The following is a 14613-nucleotide window of genomic DNA, read 5'->3' on the forward strand; positions in this document are numbered from 1 at the left end:
CAGCTTCCCTGGTTTTCAGGCTTTTGGACTTGGACTGAGCCAGTGAGCCACTATCAGCATCAGCTTCTCTCTTTCCCCAGCTTGCAGATGGCCTATCATGGGACTTCGCCTTGTAATCACCTTGCAATTCTCCCTAAAAAACTGCCATGTATCTTATTGGTTCCATCCCTCTGGAGAACCCTAGCACACATAATAATGTATCTTCATTAGTGTGAATATAATCATAAGACTTTAATGAACCACTTCCAGCACACAAGATAAACTTACTAAACACCCATCTTTGTTAAAGCTTAATATATATTTATATTTTTTTCGAGACAGTCTTGCTCTGTCACCCAGACTGTAATGCAGTGGCCTGATCTTGGCTCACTGCAACCTCTGCCTCCCAGGTTCAGCAATTCTCCTGCCTCAGCCTCCCAAGTAGCTGGGATTACAGGCGCGCACCACTACACCCAGCTAATTTTTTTTTTTTTTTTTTTTGTATTTTTGGTAGAGACACAGTTTCGCCACGGTGGGCAGGCTGGTCTCGAACTCCTGACCTCGTGATCCGCCCACCTCGGCCTCCCAAAGTGCTGGGATTACAGGTGTGAGCCACTGCACCTGGCCAAACCTTAGTATTTTTTTCATCTTTGCTCCTAACCACTAAGAAATGAAACAGCATCGACATAATTAAATCTCCCAGAGTACCTTTCCTCAAAACCCATTGCCCTACTTGATTTTAAATAATTTTATGTTTCATCCAAAACAATCTTGCCATGTTAGATTTACCCCAAGTATCTTTTGTTGTATATAATTATAACAGGTATTTTAGTTACATTTATAATCCTTTTATATTAGGCATACAGCAGTTGTTGTACCTAATAAATGCCCCCATATGAGGTAAAAGAATTCGCTTTTGGCCGGGCGTGGTGGCTCACACCTGTAATCCCTGCACTTTGGGAGGCCGAGGCAGACAGATCACGAGGTCAGGAGATCGAGACCATCCTGGCTAACATGGTGAAACCCCATCTCTACTAAAAATACAAAAACAAATTAGCCAGGCGTGGTGGCAGGTGCCTGTAGTCCCAGCTACTTGGGAAGCTGAGATAGGACAATGGGGTGAGCCCAGGAGGCGGAGCTTGCAGTGAGCTGAGATCGCACCACTGCACTCCAGACTGGGCAACAGTGAGAGACTCTGTCTCACAAAAAAGAATTCCCTTTCATTCATAGTTTGCTATGACTTTTCAACATGATTGAGATATGAATGGCTTTTTTTTATCTAGAGATGATTCAGTTTTTCTCCTTTTAATCTGTTATATGGAAAGTAGTATGTGATTTTCTAATTTAAAGCCATCTTAGACTCCTTGGGTGAGCAATTTTGACAATGGTGTGTTTAAATATTCACTAATGAGTTTGATTTGTAAATATTACTTAATATTTTCTATCTATGTTCATAAGTGACACTGGTTTGCATTTTCCTTGGCTGGTTTTCATGTTAATGTTATATTAACCCCACAAAATGAATTAGTGTATATTCCCTCTTTGCCTATGCTCTTGAATAGTCTGTATAATTTAGAATCATCTGTTCCTTAAGTATTTGGTATAATAGTTGGTCCAATTTCTTTAACGTTAATTGGGGCAATCAAATTTTCTATTTCTTGAAACAGTGCATTAAATTTACCTAGGAAATTGTCCATGTCACCTCAGTTTTCAAATTTAAATAAAGGAATTCATGGTATATATAAATTTTTAAAGTCTCTACTATAAACTTTTCATTTCTAACATTGCTTATTTGTGCCTTGTTTCTCCTTAACTAATCCTCATGAAGATTTGCCGATTGCATCTTTTCAAAATTGTTGATCCTAACAATTCCGATTTCCAGTTCACGTCTGCTCTTATTTCCTTCCAAGTTATTTGAGCTTTGTCCTTTTGTAACTGTTTGAATACCTCGCTCAAAAATTTCCAATCCAGTTTACTAATATAAAGTATTTAAGGCTGTAAGTACTACTCTAAGTACAGCTTTAGCATTCTCTAAAAACTTGGTTACATAGAAGTCATTATCTACTTATTTATAATTCCCATTATTATTTCTTCTTTGACTTATTTAAAACCATATTTTGTCTCCAAAAGTAGGGAAATTTGGGTTACACATTCTGTCCAATGGTCTCTAAAGAAGCCAGAGAATATGACCTTTAAGATATCTAATTATCTGTTATATTTTGGGATTTTCTGGAAGACTTGATTTACAGTCAACTTCTATAATGTACTATGAGTACTCAAAAAAAAAAAAATTGTATTTCTCCCTAACTGCTAGATGTACAAGACCAACGCTGTTTGAGCCTGCTTCATTTATCAGCTCTCCCATAATTGTAAATTTATTGATTTCTCTTTGTCAATTTTTCTTAGGGGAAAACATCTAAAGCTAACATGCATAGTGTTCAGATTGTTATATAGTCCTAGTGAATTATTCTTTTTATCATCATAAAGTGACCATTACTACTCAAGTTTTTATATAAGTCTATTCTGTTAATAACCAGCTTTCTTTGCATTTGTCTAGTCTCTTTTTCTAGCCCTTTACTTTCAAGCTTTGCATAATAATCTTTTATGTCTCTTGGAAGTAGCATGGAACTGGATTTTTTTTTGAACTCCATTAAGAGATTATTTTAACTGATATATGTAGTCAATTTCTGTGTACTGTGATTAGTATTCTGTTCTATCTATTGAGCTTTCTACTTCTTTTATTCCGCCACCACTTTCTACTGAACTGAACTTTTGTTTTCTTTTTTTCTCCTTTCCTGACAATGTCTGATTTTTCAATTATAACTCTTACATGTACACCATGCATACTTCTGCATATGTAGTATGCAATTAAAAAAATCTAAAGGTAATTACAATCTTCCTCCCAAATAAGTCCTTAAAATATTTTTATTCCTATCATCCCTTCCTTTCTTACATATTATTGCCCAGTATTTTTGTCCCAAATTGTTTTTATTCCCTAAGACTATTAATTTTTTGTAACAACCGATGCTCATTAAAACATACACATAAATTTCACTGGTGCTTCCCAATCCCCTGACAGCCCAAGGTTTAAGAGTTAAGCTTCCTTGACTTTTTCTGTATCAATGGAAAAGCTTTTCTAAAATAGTTTTTGAAAGCATAGCCTACTGAGGGTCTGGGACCAAGCAACAGTTTATCTGCTCACATTGCTTCTTGCATCTTTCACCACCTTCTGGACTAAATTTCCTTCTTGATGAAGACCACTGTTAAAAATTATTTTAACAAGGGTCCATGAGTGGTAAATTCTCAGTCTTTCAAAGTATTTTTATTTCTCCTCATTAGTGAAATTTAGTGGAGTATAGGATGCTACTTTTCTAGTTATTTTTCTTTACTGTTTGCAACTGTGATACTACTGTCTTTTAGCCTCTATTATTACTATGAAGAAGTCTACTAACAGTCTAATTGTTTCATATGTGAACAATCTTATTCTCTCTGGCTACTTTTAAGGTAATCTCTCTGTCTTAGACACTTTCCAGTTTCATGACAATATGTCCAGGGGGGATTTACTTTTATTTATCCCTGCTCAAGGCTCCCCGTGCCTTCTGAATCTGAGGGTCTATATCTTTTATATAATTCTGAAAATTTCTTTAGTCATTACCTCAATGTATGTCCACTCTCCCATTCTCTACTTCTTGAACTCTGAATAGAAATATTCTGGATGTTCTCATTTTCAACTTCTCTTTGCCTGTGTTTTTGTCCTTTACTCTGTAATTTCTTTGGATTTCCTTTTCAGTTCACTAATTCTCTTTTTAGCTACGACTAATGTGTTTAACCTATCCACTTAGTATTTAATTTCAATGATATTTCTCATTTCCAAGTTACTTTAAATTCTTTATAAAATCTGTTTATTGTTTTTCCATAATACAATAGCACCTTGCTCTTACGTTCTCGTTTTTTTTTTTTTCTGAGATGGAGTTTCACTCTGTCACCCAGGATTGAGTGCAGTGGCGCAATCTCGACTCACTGCAACCTCCACCTCCCAGGTTCAAGCAATTCTCCTGCCTCAGCCTCTCAAGTAGCTGGGACTACAGGTGCACACCACTACAGCTGGCTAATTTTTGCTCAGGCTGGTCGCGAACTCCTGCACTCAGGCAATCCACTTGCCTTGGCCTCCCAAAGTGCTGGGATTACAGGCGTGAGCCACCACGGCTGGCTGCTTTTATATTCTTATTCCTTCTTCTATGTCTTAAATAACTTTAAATTTTGTAGACTATCACATATCTTAACTGAAGCTGTTGAAAATATAATCCTGCTATTAGTTGTGTCCAGTGGTTCTTGCTTACGTGACAACTTCATGTGTCTTACGGTTTTGTCTGTGAGAAACCTATGTGACCTGGATTGAGAATATACCCCTCAAGAGAGATTTTGGCCTTTCTTCTGAGATTTTTCTAAAATGGTAATATCTGGGCTTGGGAGTTACCAAACTACACGGATAGTTTAAATTTAAACCCAACTCACCTAAGGACCACAATTATGAATCCTCAAGGGAGACTTCCCAAGCCCCTGATGGCCCAAGGTACAAGAGTTAAGCTTCCTTGACTTTCCCTGTATCAAGGTAGACTTTTCTAAAATATTCTTTTTGAAAGCATGGCCTACTGAGGGACTAGGACGAAGGGCCTACACCATGTAGACACCAGATGGCAAGTCCTTAAATTATGCAGGCTAAAATCTCTACTGTCACCACCAAGAACACCCCAAGTTTCAGCTTTTGGTACATCAGGCCTTCAGTTCCATCTATTTTTTTGTTCCCTGGATATTTCCCTTACTTTCCTGGGCAAGCTGCGTTACAGAATTTAAAAAATACATTTGTAAGTTTATCTAGCAGATCCTATTTAAAGTAAGGGTCTTCAGATTATCTAATCTGCTTTATGCCTAGTCAATAGTTAAGTATTTTACATTCAATGCTGTAAAAAGATAGCTTGATTTTAAATAATTTTAAACAGTTTTTGTTATTAACATTTAAATTCTGATTATTCATAGTCATCCTTCCTAAATGGAGACGAAATAGATACAAATTAAATCAATAGAACATGATCATATTTCATACTGAACTCTAAGGTTCATGCAACAAAATTAAAAAAAATAAAATTAATGCTAAACAAAACAACAAAACAGCTGGAAAAAGTGTACACATTTTATTTTTCACATAATCACACTACCATTTAACTCTGTAATCTTTTCTATCTTGTCCCTTAAGAGTTCTGCCTTGCATATCTATTAAGATCTAAAAGAAAAATCTAAAAGATTGAAATTAGTCCTCTATTGGTTTTTATCAGAACTATTTTTAATCTTTAAGTACCCCTTGGGAAATACCGTCTAAAGCAAGGTTCCCCAACCCAGTGCTGCTCTGTGGCCTGTTAGGAACCAAACCAGGCTGGGCAGCACAGTAGGAGGTTAAGTGGTGGGCTCCGCCTCCTGTCAGTTCAGCAGTGGCATTATAATGAGTCACATAGGAGTGTGAACCCTATTGTGAACTGCACATGCGAAGTGGAAGAGTTTCATCCCCAAACCTTCTCCTGCCTGCTTCCATAGAAGAACTGTCTTACACGAAACCAGTTTCCGGTGCAAAAAGATTGGCGACTACTGGTCTCAAGTATCAGACTTACATGTTAAGCCCTGAGAATAAGTAACAACATACTGTAATGTAAAGGAAGATAATTACAATTCAAAAATTCTAATACAGCTAAATTAAAACTATAATACTGTACCAGGGATACCTAAGTTATACCTGACTTCAAAAAAATAACATACTTAACATTCTGTTCTTACTGAATTAAACTTCCATCATTTTCTTAAAAACATACACAGCCATAAGCTTCAAGTAATCTAAAACAACTACCTGAACACAAATAAATGTAATAATATTTGAATAAGTTATCGCTTACCTGAGTCTTTAAAAGGAAAAAAGCCAAACATCTTTAAAATACAATGAATAAAATAGTAAATTTATTAGAAAGTTTACTACTCACCAAATAATGTCAGTTTCAGTATCCTACTACACTGAATTGCAAAGGAAAGGTCAGAACTATCAAAAATTGTTATAAGATCTCCATCTGGAATTTAAAAAAAAAAAAGTTTTTTTTTAATTTTTTAAATTTTCAGATTTGTATAAGCAGTAAACTAGTAAAAATTAAAAATCCAAAATGCAGATTGTAGAACATAGTTGGACTCTCCCATAGAAACCTTAAACTTTAAAGGTTTGTCTAGCAAAAATGCATTTGTTCAAAAACACACTAAATCAATTTTGCTTATTACTCTTATGGCAAGGTATTTACACATATCCACATGAAAAAATATAGCTAAAGTGAATCCATTAAGTGCCTTAATATTTATTAGTCACTAGGAAGAGATTCATAGAGAGCAATATCATAAATTGTCGGTTTAGACTGAAATCTTTTCATTCCAAAAAATTTACAACTTTTACCAAGAAATAAAAAAGTTTCCCAAAGTTCAAATCTTAATTATAGGTAGAGTAAAACACTACTGTTGCAAAACTGCTTTAATGAATGGATAGACAGTAAATTCTTTCAGGTCACTGCCCATTTTGATATTAAGATGAAAACAATCAACTCTCCCCAGAAAAATATTTATATATTCAAAACAGTGCGTATTTACGACCGTGAAATCCCCCAGATCTCAGGGATAAAGAATGCTATAATTGGCATACCAACTGTGTGCGTCAAAAGCTTTCAAAGGGCTAAGGGAAAAATACATTCTCTAAAGAAAGCAAGAACAGAAAAGCAGCCAGAGACAAGGAGTTCATCAGGGACCTCTGCAGGGTGTCTTCACAAACAGTTGGGTGGGGAGGAGTTCTGTCCTGGGGAGGCCATAAGACTACTTCTGGGATGCTCTGCTGTACCTACTTTAACACTAATTAGGTGGATTTATTTTGGACAAAGATGACAAAACTGAGAATTTTCTAACAGTTTTTAGCTCCTTATAGCCAGACCCACTTCCCGTAACATACCTGTTTAATGTTCAACTTTCATAAACACATTTTTTAAGGAAAATAAAGTATGTATGTAAAAGAAGAAAACTTCCTGTTCTTTTTTTCTTTTCTGAATCCTATAACAGACATAGAACCTACAACAGAAACAGAGTATCTCTGATGGCAGGGACTTTACCTAAGCCATCCCTCCACTCTACTGTCTAACAGAATCTAAGGAACACAAATCAAAACAATCAAAAACTTTTTGGCCAAGTGCGGTGGCTCACACCTGTAATCCCAGCAGTTTGGGAGGCTGAGGTGGGCGGATCACCTGAGGTCAGGAGTTCGAGACCAGCCTGGTCAACATGGAGAAACTCCGTCTCTACTAAAAATACAAAAATTAGCCGAGTGTGGTGGCGTGTGCCTGTAATTTCAGCTACTTGGGAGGCCGAGGCAGGAGAATCGCTTGAACCTGGGAGGTGGAGGCTGCAGTGAGCCAAGACACACCACTGTACTCCTGCCTGAACGACAAAGCAAGACTTTGTCTCCAAAAAAAAAGAAAAAAAACCATGAAATACTACTACCAAGTTGTAACTAAATGTGGAAGACAAACTACAACAAGGACACCTCAAGCTAAGGGTCCATGAACTGTGACCAAGGGACAAAATCCCTGTGTTGTTATAGGTCTGTCTGTGAATGAAAAATGGTTTTTACATTGTAAAAAAAAGATGAGACAGAGGCCTTATGTGACCCACAAAGCTACAATATTTATTATCTCTGATCTGTTAAAGAAAATGTTTGCTGACCTTTACCCTAAACAGTATTTAAGAGAAAGTCAATCAATGAGGTCAGTTTGAGATAAATGCAAAGCATTTTCAAGTGGAAAAAAAGGCAGTTAAAGGCCAGGCACACTGGCTCATGCCTGTAATCTCAGCACTTTGGCAGGCCAAGGCAGGAAGATTGCTTGAGCCCAGGAGCTCAGGACCAGCCTGGGCAACACAGTGAGACCCCCATTTTGATGAACATTAAGAAGAAGCAGCTGAGTGCAGTGGCACATGCCTGCAGTCCCAGCTACACAGGAGGCTGAGTTGCAAGGACTGCTTGAGCCCAGGAGTTCAAGGCTTCAATGAGCCATGATCACACCACTGCACTCCAGCTTGGGAGACAGAGCAAGACCCTGTCTCAAGACAAAAAAATAAAAAATAAATAAAAATAAAAAATAAAAATAGGACAGTTAAGGAAGTACTAGTCAGAGCAATTATGCAAGAGAAAAAAATAAAGGGTATCCAAATTGGAAAGGAAGCAGTCAAACTGTCCCTGTTTGCAGATGACATAATCTTATATAAACAAAAACCTAAAAACTCTACCAAAACCCTTAGAACCAATAAATGAATTCAATAAAGTTGTCAGAAACAAAATAAGTACACAAAAATAAGTAGTGTTTCTAAACACATACAAAAAAAAAATCAAAAATGCAATCCCATTAACCATAGCTACAAAAGTTTTTTTAAATACCTAGGAAGCAGTTTAACCAAGAAGATGAAAAACCTCTACAAAAAAAAAAAAAACACACTGATGAAAGAAACCAAAGAGCATACATATGTAATGACATCCCATGCTTATATAAGAACAAATATTGTTAAAATGACAAAACTACTCAAAGCAATTTACAGATTCAATTCAATCCCTATCAAACTACCAATAAAATTCTTCATAAAAATTTAAAAACAAACCATAAAACTTGTACAGAACTACATACAACCCCAGACAGTCAAAGCAATACTGAGCAAAGAACAAAGCTGAAGGTATCACACTTACTGACCTCAAAATATACTACAAAGCTGTAATAAGCATGGACTGGCACAAAAACAGACCCACAGACCAACAGAACTGACATAAAAACAGACCCATTGATCAAGAGAACACATAGATCAACAGAACACATAGAACAATAAAACAGAATAGAGAACCTGGAAATTAATCCATGTTATCTATGGCCAACTGACTTTTCACAAGACCACTCACTAGGAAAAGGATAACCTCTTTAATAGGTCGGGAAAAGATTTCATGAATAAGACCTCAAAAGTGCAGTCAATAAAAGCAAAAATAAACAAATATGATTATCTCAAACTGGAAAGCTTTTCTGCACAGCAAAGGAAACAATCGACAGAGTGAAAAGAGAACTTAAAGAGTAGGAGGAAATACAACTACTCATCTGACAGAGGATGAATATTCAGAATATACAAGTAACTCAAACATCTCAACAGCTAAAAAACAATCCAATTTTAAAATCGGCAAATAATCTGAACAGACATTTCTCAAAAACAGACATAGAAATGGTCAATAAATATATGAAAAAATGCTCAACATCACAAATCATCAGGGAAGTGCATACATATCAGGAAAATGAAGACCACAACAAGGTTCACCCCAGTTAGGATGGTTATTATCAAAAAGACAAATAATAAATGCTGGCAAGAATGAAGAGAAAAGGGAACTCTTATACATTATTGGTAGGAATGTAAACAGTACAGCCACTATGGAGAACAGTATGAAGGTTCCTCAAAAAACTATAAATCGAACTAACACACGATTCAGCAATGCCACTACTGGGTATTTAACTAAAGGAAAGGAAACCAGTATATTGAAGAGAAATCTGCACTCACGTTTTACTGCAGCACTATTCACAATAGTCAACATATGGAATCAACCTAAGTGTCTAACAACAGATTAACTGATAAAGAAAATATGGTATATATACACAATGGAATACAATTCAGCCATAAAAAAGAATGAAGTCCTGTCATTCACAGCAACATCGATGGAACTGGAAGACATTAAGTTAAAAAGATACCACATGCTCTCTCTCATATGTGGAAGCTAAAAAAAGCTCATACAAGTAAAAAGCAGAACAGATGACAGTAGAGGCTGTGAAGGGTAGGGGAAAAGAGGGATAGGGAGAGATTTATTAAAAGACACAAAATTACAACTAGATAGAATAAGTTCCAGTGTTCTATAGCACTATAGGATGACTACAGTTAACAATAACATATTATATAATTTCAAATAGCTAGAAGGAGAATATTGAATGTTTCTAACCCAAAGAAATAAATATTTGAAGTGACGGATATGTGAATTACCCCAATCTAATCCCATTATATGTAATGAAACATTACTATGTACCCCATAAATATGTACAATTATTATTTGTCAATTAAAACAAAATTTTTTTTAAAAAAAAAGCACTCTTGGGACTTTGCTAAAAAAAAAAAAAAAAGTTAAAAATCTGAATTGTAGGCTGGGCATGGTGGCTTATGCCTTTGGGAGGCCAGGGTGGCAGTATTGCTTGGGGACAGGAGTTCAAGGTTACGGTGAGCTATAATCATGCCACTGCACTCTAGCCTGGATGAGAGTGAGACCCTGTCTCAAAAAAAAAAAAAAATTCACTGATCAAATTAAGACACACATTTCAAAGTCACAGAGGTGCAAATCAATGTATGATAAGCATTAAGAAAACAGAAAAAAAAGTACTGTCCTTTATTGTTTCTTAACATGGGCAACTCCCAAAAATTTGTTTTGGGTACTCTTAGACTGCACATCACAAAAACAAAGGAGAATTATGCCTTTAGCTGGATGGTCAATTTAACTGATCACCAGTGATTTACACTTCTCTTCCACAGTGTAAGTTGTGCTAAGTGGCTGCTCAGCCAGGAACTATGCTTCCCAACCCATTTGCATCTTAGCAGAGCCATGTAACTGGGTATTGACCAATGTCATAAGGGCAGAAATGACATACAACATCATCAGGCCTAGTGAGTAAAATCTCCCATATGATTCTTCATACTCTGTCTTCACTCATCTGTTTGCCAATGTCAGTACCTATGGTGAGCTTATAAGCCATGTGTTGAAGGTAACAGCTTCTTTCAACCTGGATCCCTGAAAGATTTATCAACTATTAAACCACTCAGATTTTAAGATTTCTATTATATCTGCTGGCATTACTTTAAGCCAACCCTAACACAGACAGAGAAAAAACTGTTAGTGATAAGAAAACTAGGTTAAGCAGTGTCAGAGATATTAAGAGGTAAAAGTATTTAAAAACAAGGATGGTGTGGGTAGCAGTGCTAAATAGTGAGGTCAAGATTAAATACACTGCAAGTAAGATCAACAGTAAAAAACACTGGTAACCACCTAAAGAGAAAATTTCAGCAGAGATGTTAACAAAGAAGGCAGGTTAAAGAATAGGAAATACAGTCTACTACTATAATTCTACTCAGTGTGTTTGCTGAAACATTTTTCATTCAAAACCTATTTCCATAAAGATAATTTTGTCAACAAATGAGTCTGGGAACACTGCATACTACTAACTTCTGAAAACGTATATAAACGTATTACATAATCTGAAAACTCCTACAATAAAGAAACACTTTTGTCTTTGTTTAAACAAGCTTTCCCTTACTTAGTTGACCATGAAATCCTTTTTCATTCAATACATACTAAAATCTTTCATTTTGGGAAATAAAAATAGAAAAAAAATTTTTTTAAGCTAAAAGAAACCAGAATTATATGGACAAAAGGAGAAAACAATGCTTGTAAAAATGTATGTGAAAATGTTCTAACACTTAAAACTCTCTTGTAATAAACCACTTAGCTTTTTTTTTTTTTTTTTTTTTGAGATGGAGTCTTGCTGTGTCACCCAGGCTGGAGTGCAGTGACGCAATCTTGGCTCAATGTAAGCTCCACCTCCCAGGTTCAAGTAATTCTCTGCCTCATCCTCCCGAGTAGTTGGGATTACAGGTGCACACCACCACGCCCGGCTAATTTTTGGTATTTTTAGTAGAGACAGGGTTTTGCCATGTTGGCCAGGCTGATCTTGAACTCCTGACCTCAAATGATCCACCTACCTCGGTCTCCCAAAGTGCTGGGATTACAGACATGACCCGCTGTGCCCGGCCCCACTTAGCTAATTTTAACTGATAAGCGAATTATAGTAACTACAGGAACATCACATTCAATACAAGAAAGTGAGGTCTCAACTACCATGAAGAGAGGATGGGAAAGAGTCCAATAAAAATGGGCAAAATAACACATACAATACTTAAGACTTTAAGGTCAGGCATGGCAGTTCATGCCTGTAATCCCAGCACTTTGGAAGGCTGAGGCAGGATTGCCTGAGCCCAGGAGTTTGAGGTGACACTGAGCTATGATCACACCACTGTACTCCAGCCTGGGCAACAGAGGCTCTTTTTTTTTTTTTTTTTTTTTAAAAAAAGGACTTTAAAAAATAGCTTTAAAAACCCTCTTACCTTCATCTTTATACTTTATTGTTACTTCATCATTACTCAGAAGTTTTCCTCTGAAAACTCGTTGCATCATTAGCACTAATTCATCATAAGTAATATCTTCATTATGAATAGGAATTCGCCGAATATCCTCCCCGAGTTGAGCTTTGATGATTAGCTTCCCACTTAGATCCAACTGTCCATTCATGGTGGACTCCAGGATGTTCTATATATACAACTCTAGAGAAAGACTGATAAAAGTGGTTTTCATAATTAAACAACAAAACATACCTTAAAAGTTGAGAGCAAAGCTACTATTAGATGCTAAGAAACTCTAGCCTCCAAAAGATTCATTATCCCCATGTTACCATATTTATGTTAAAATGGTCTGGAGGCAACATTATTTTCCTGTAGGGATAATAAAATAAGCTTTTATTTTACGTCTACTATTATTTTTTCTCATATTTAACTGTTCATCTGACATTACCATTTAGATTTTTCTTAATATATCTAAAAATAAATTCCTGATCTTCCACCTAAAACCTGCCTCTCCTAGAGGCTTCTTTATCTTCCTTCCTTTGAGTTGTATAAGACAAAAAAATCTTGGTTGATCTCTTTTTCTCAAACCTTACATCCAAACTGCCAACAAAATATGGTTGCCACTGCCTTTAAAATAACTCTGGGGTCCAACCACTTCAGCACCTTCACTGCTATCAACTTGATTCAAGCCACCATCATCACTTGCCTAAATGACTGGAAAAGACTCCTAACAAGTCTGCCTGCTTTTTACCTTTGCCCACTTTTAATCTAGTCTCAGAACACCAGAGTTAACACTGTTAAGTAAAACCTAGTGTCATTCTGTTCAAAACCTTCCAATGCACTCTCATCTCAAAAAGCAAGACCTATAAAATCATCTGGCCTCCAGTCCCTGGCCAAGCATTTAACTTCATTTCCTACCTCTCTTCTTCACTCACCCCTGCTATACCCATACTTCAAGTTTTCCTTTTGTCTTGACCCTTTCTGATACCCCTAATATGATTCAGATTCCTCATCAAGTGTTAACTGAGAGAAGTCTTTCCTAACTATCTAATTTAAAATGGCTCCCCTGTCATTATCTTCTTATCCTGCTTTATTTTTCTTCAAAGCACTTAACACTACCAGACATTAAAAATTTATAACTTTTTATTGTCTTTTCCACTTGATGGTAGGAAGTAAACAATTATGTTTTCCATATTCCCAGAGCCTACAACAGTGCCTAGCAGACAACAGTCATTCAACAGCTGTTAAATAAAGGGAAAAATAACTACTGGCTTCAAAACTCTATTATCCTATAAACTCTAAATGCTGACTCTGAAGAGAGAGTTACGTGTGAATACTCAAATAGAGCCTCAAGTTTTTCTAAGAAAGAACTCATGAGTATGTCTTTAATTTCCTCTCTATGTGGGGGAACTGAAGGAGAAAGGACAAATTAGTAACACCCACCAGAACTTTTTAAAGACTGTCCACTGTGCTGCACACTCCATAACTCTCCCACCTGGGTGGGTGTGTATGATTGGACTGTATACTTTATTAAATAAGACAGTATCAAACAACTAGCCACTATACACTAATTTGTTACAGAATTTTCCCTTAGGTTTTATTTTAATCTTTAATTTTATTCAGTATGACTATCCTGTAATGACTGTTTTTTTTTTTTTTTTTGAGCTGGAGACTCACTCTGTCACCCAGATTGGAGTGCAGTGCACGCTATCAGCTCACTGCAGCCTCCGCCTCCCGGGTTCAAGGGGATTCTCGTGCCTCAGCCTTCTGAGTGGCTGGGACTACAGGCATGCGCCACCATGTCCAGCTAATTTTTGTATTTTTCAGTAGAGATGGGGTTTCACCATGTTGGTCAGCCTGCTCTCGAACTCTTGACCTCAAGTGAGCCACCCACCTTGGCCTCCCAAAGTGCTGGGAATACAGGTGTTAGCCACCAAGTCCAGCCATGACTATATAATTTTAAATTCGAAATAATGTCGAAGGTCTCTAGCCAGTTAAATAGTTGCTAGATAATAAGGGAGGATATACTCATCAAATAATGGATTAATATCTCTTCTTAAGGCCAAGATGTTCCTGAATGTTATCTATAATCGCTGAACATTTTCTAAGCATCAACTCCTTCCTCCTCCTGCCCCAAGAAAATGATCTCTTGAGACTTTTCAAGGTGTCCTACAAACTAATACTGGCCACATTCTAGTTTCAACTTCCCGCCTTACCACTAGCAGCTTTCTACTTCCTCCTCTTAAATCTGTTATTTCATTAACACCACACTTCTCTGTAATTATTCTTTATTCTTTCGGGGTATGTGAAAGCACTCACCTACTCCCC

The 14613-nt window shown here is 36.6% G+C and overlaps 1 protein-coding gene across 10 annotated transcripts in view; it reads right to left on the reverse strand.

The window, feature by feature from the left end:
• Positions 1-14613, reverse strand: part of TFG (trafficking from ER to golgi regulator) — a 40540-nt gene that overhangs the window by 22918 nt on the left and 3009 nt on the right. For all 10 annotated transcript variants that reach the window (XM_024245172.3, XM_024245175.3, XM_002813347.6 and 7 more), the window contains exons 2-3: positions 12271-12497; positions 6006-6089 (exon numbers count right to left, since the gene is read on the reverse strand). In XM_024245172.3, the coding sequence (XP_024100940.1) occupies positions 6006-6089; positions 12271-12454 (268 nt within the window). In that variant the 5' untranslated portion in view covers positions 12455-12497. The remainder of the gene's footprint in view (positions 1-6005; positions 6090-12270; positions 12498-14613) is intronic.

The sequence above is a fragment of the Pongo abelii genome, chromosome 2, assembly GCF_028885655.2.
Source record: "Pongo abelii isolate AG06213 chromosome 2, NHGRI_mPonAbe1-v2.0_pri, whole genome shotgun sequence".
Classification (NCBI taxonomy): domain Eukaryota; kingdom Metazoa; phylum Chordata; class Mammalia; order Primates; family Hominidae; genus Pongo; species Pongo abelii.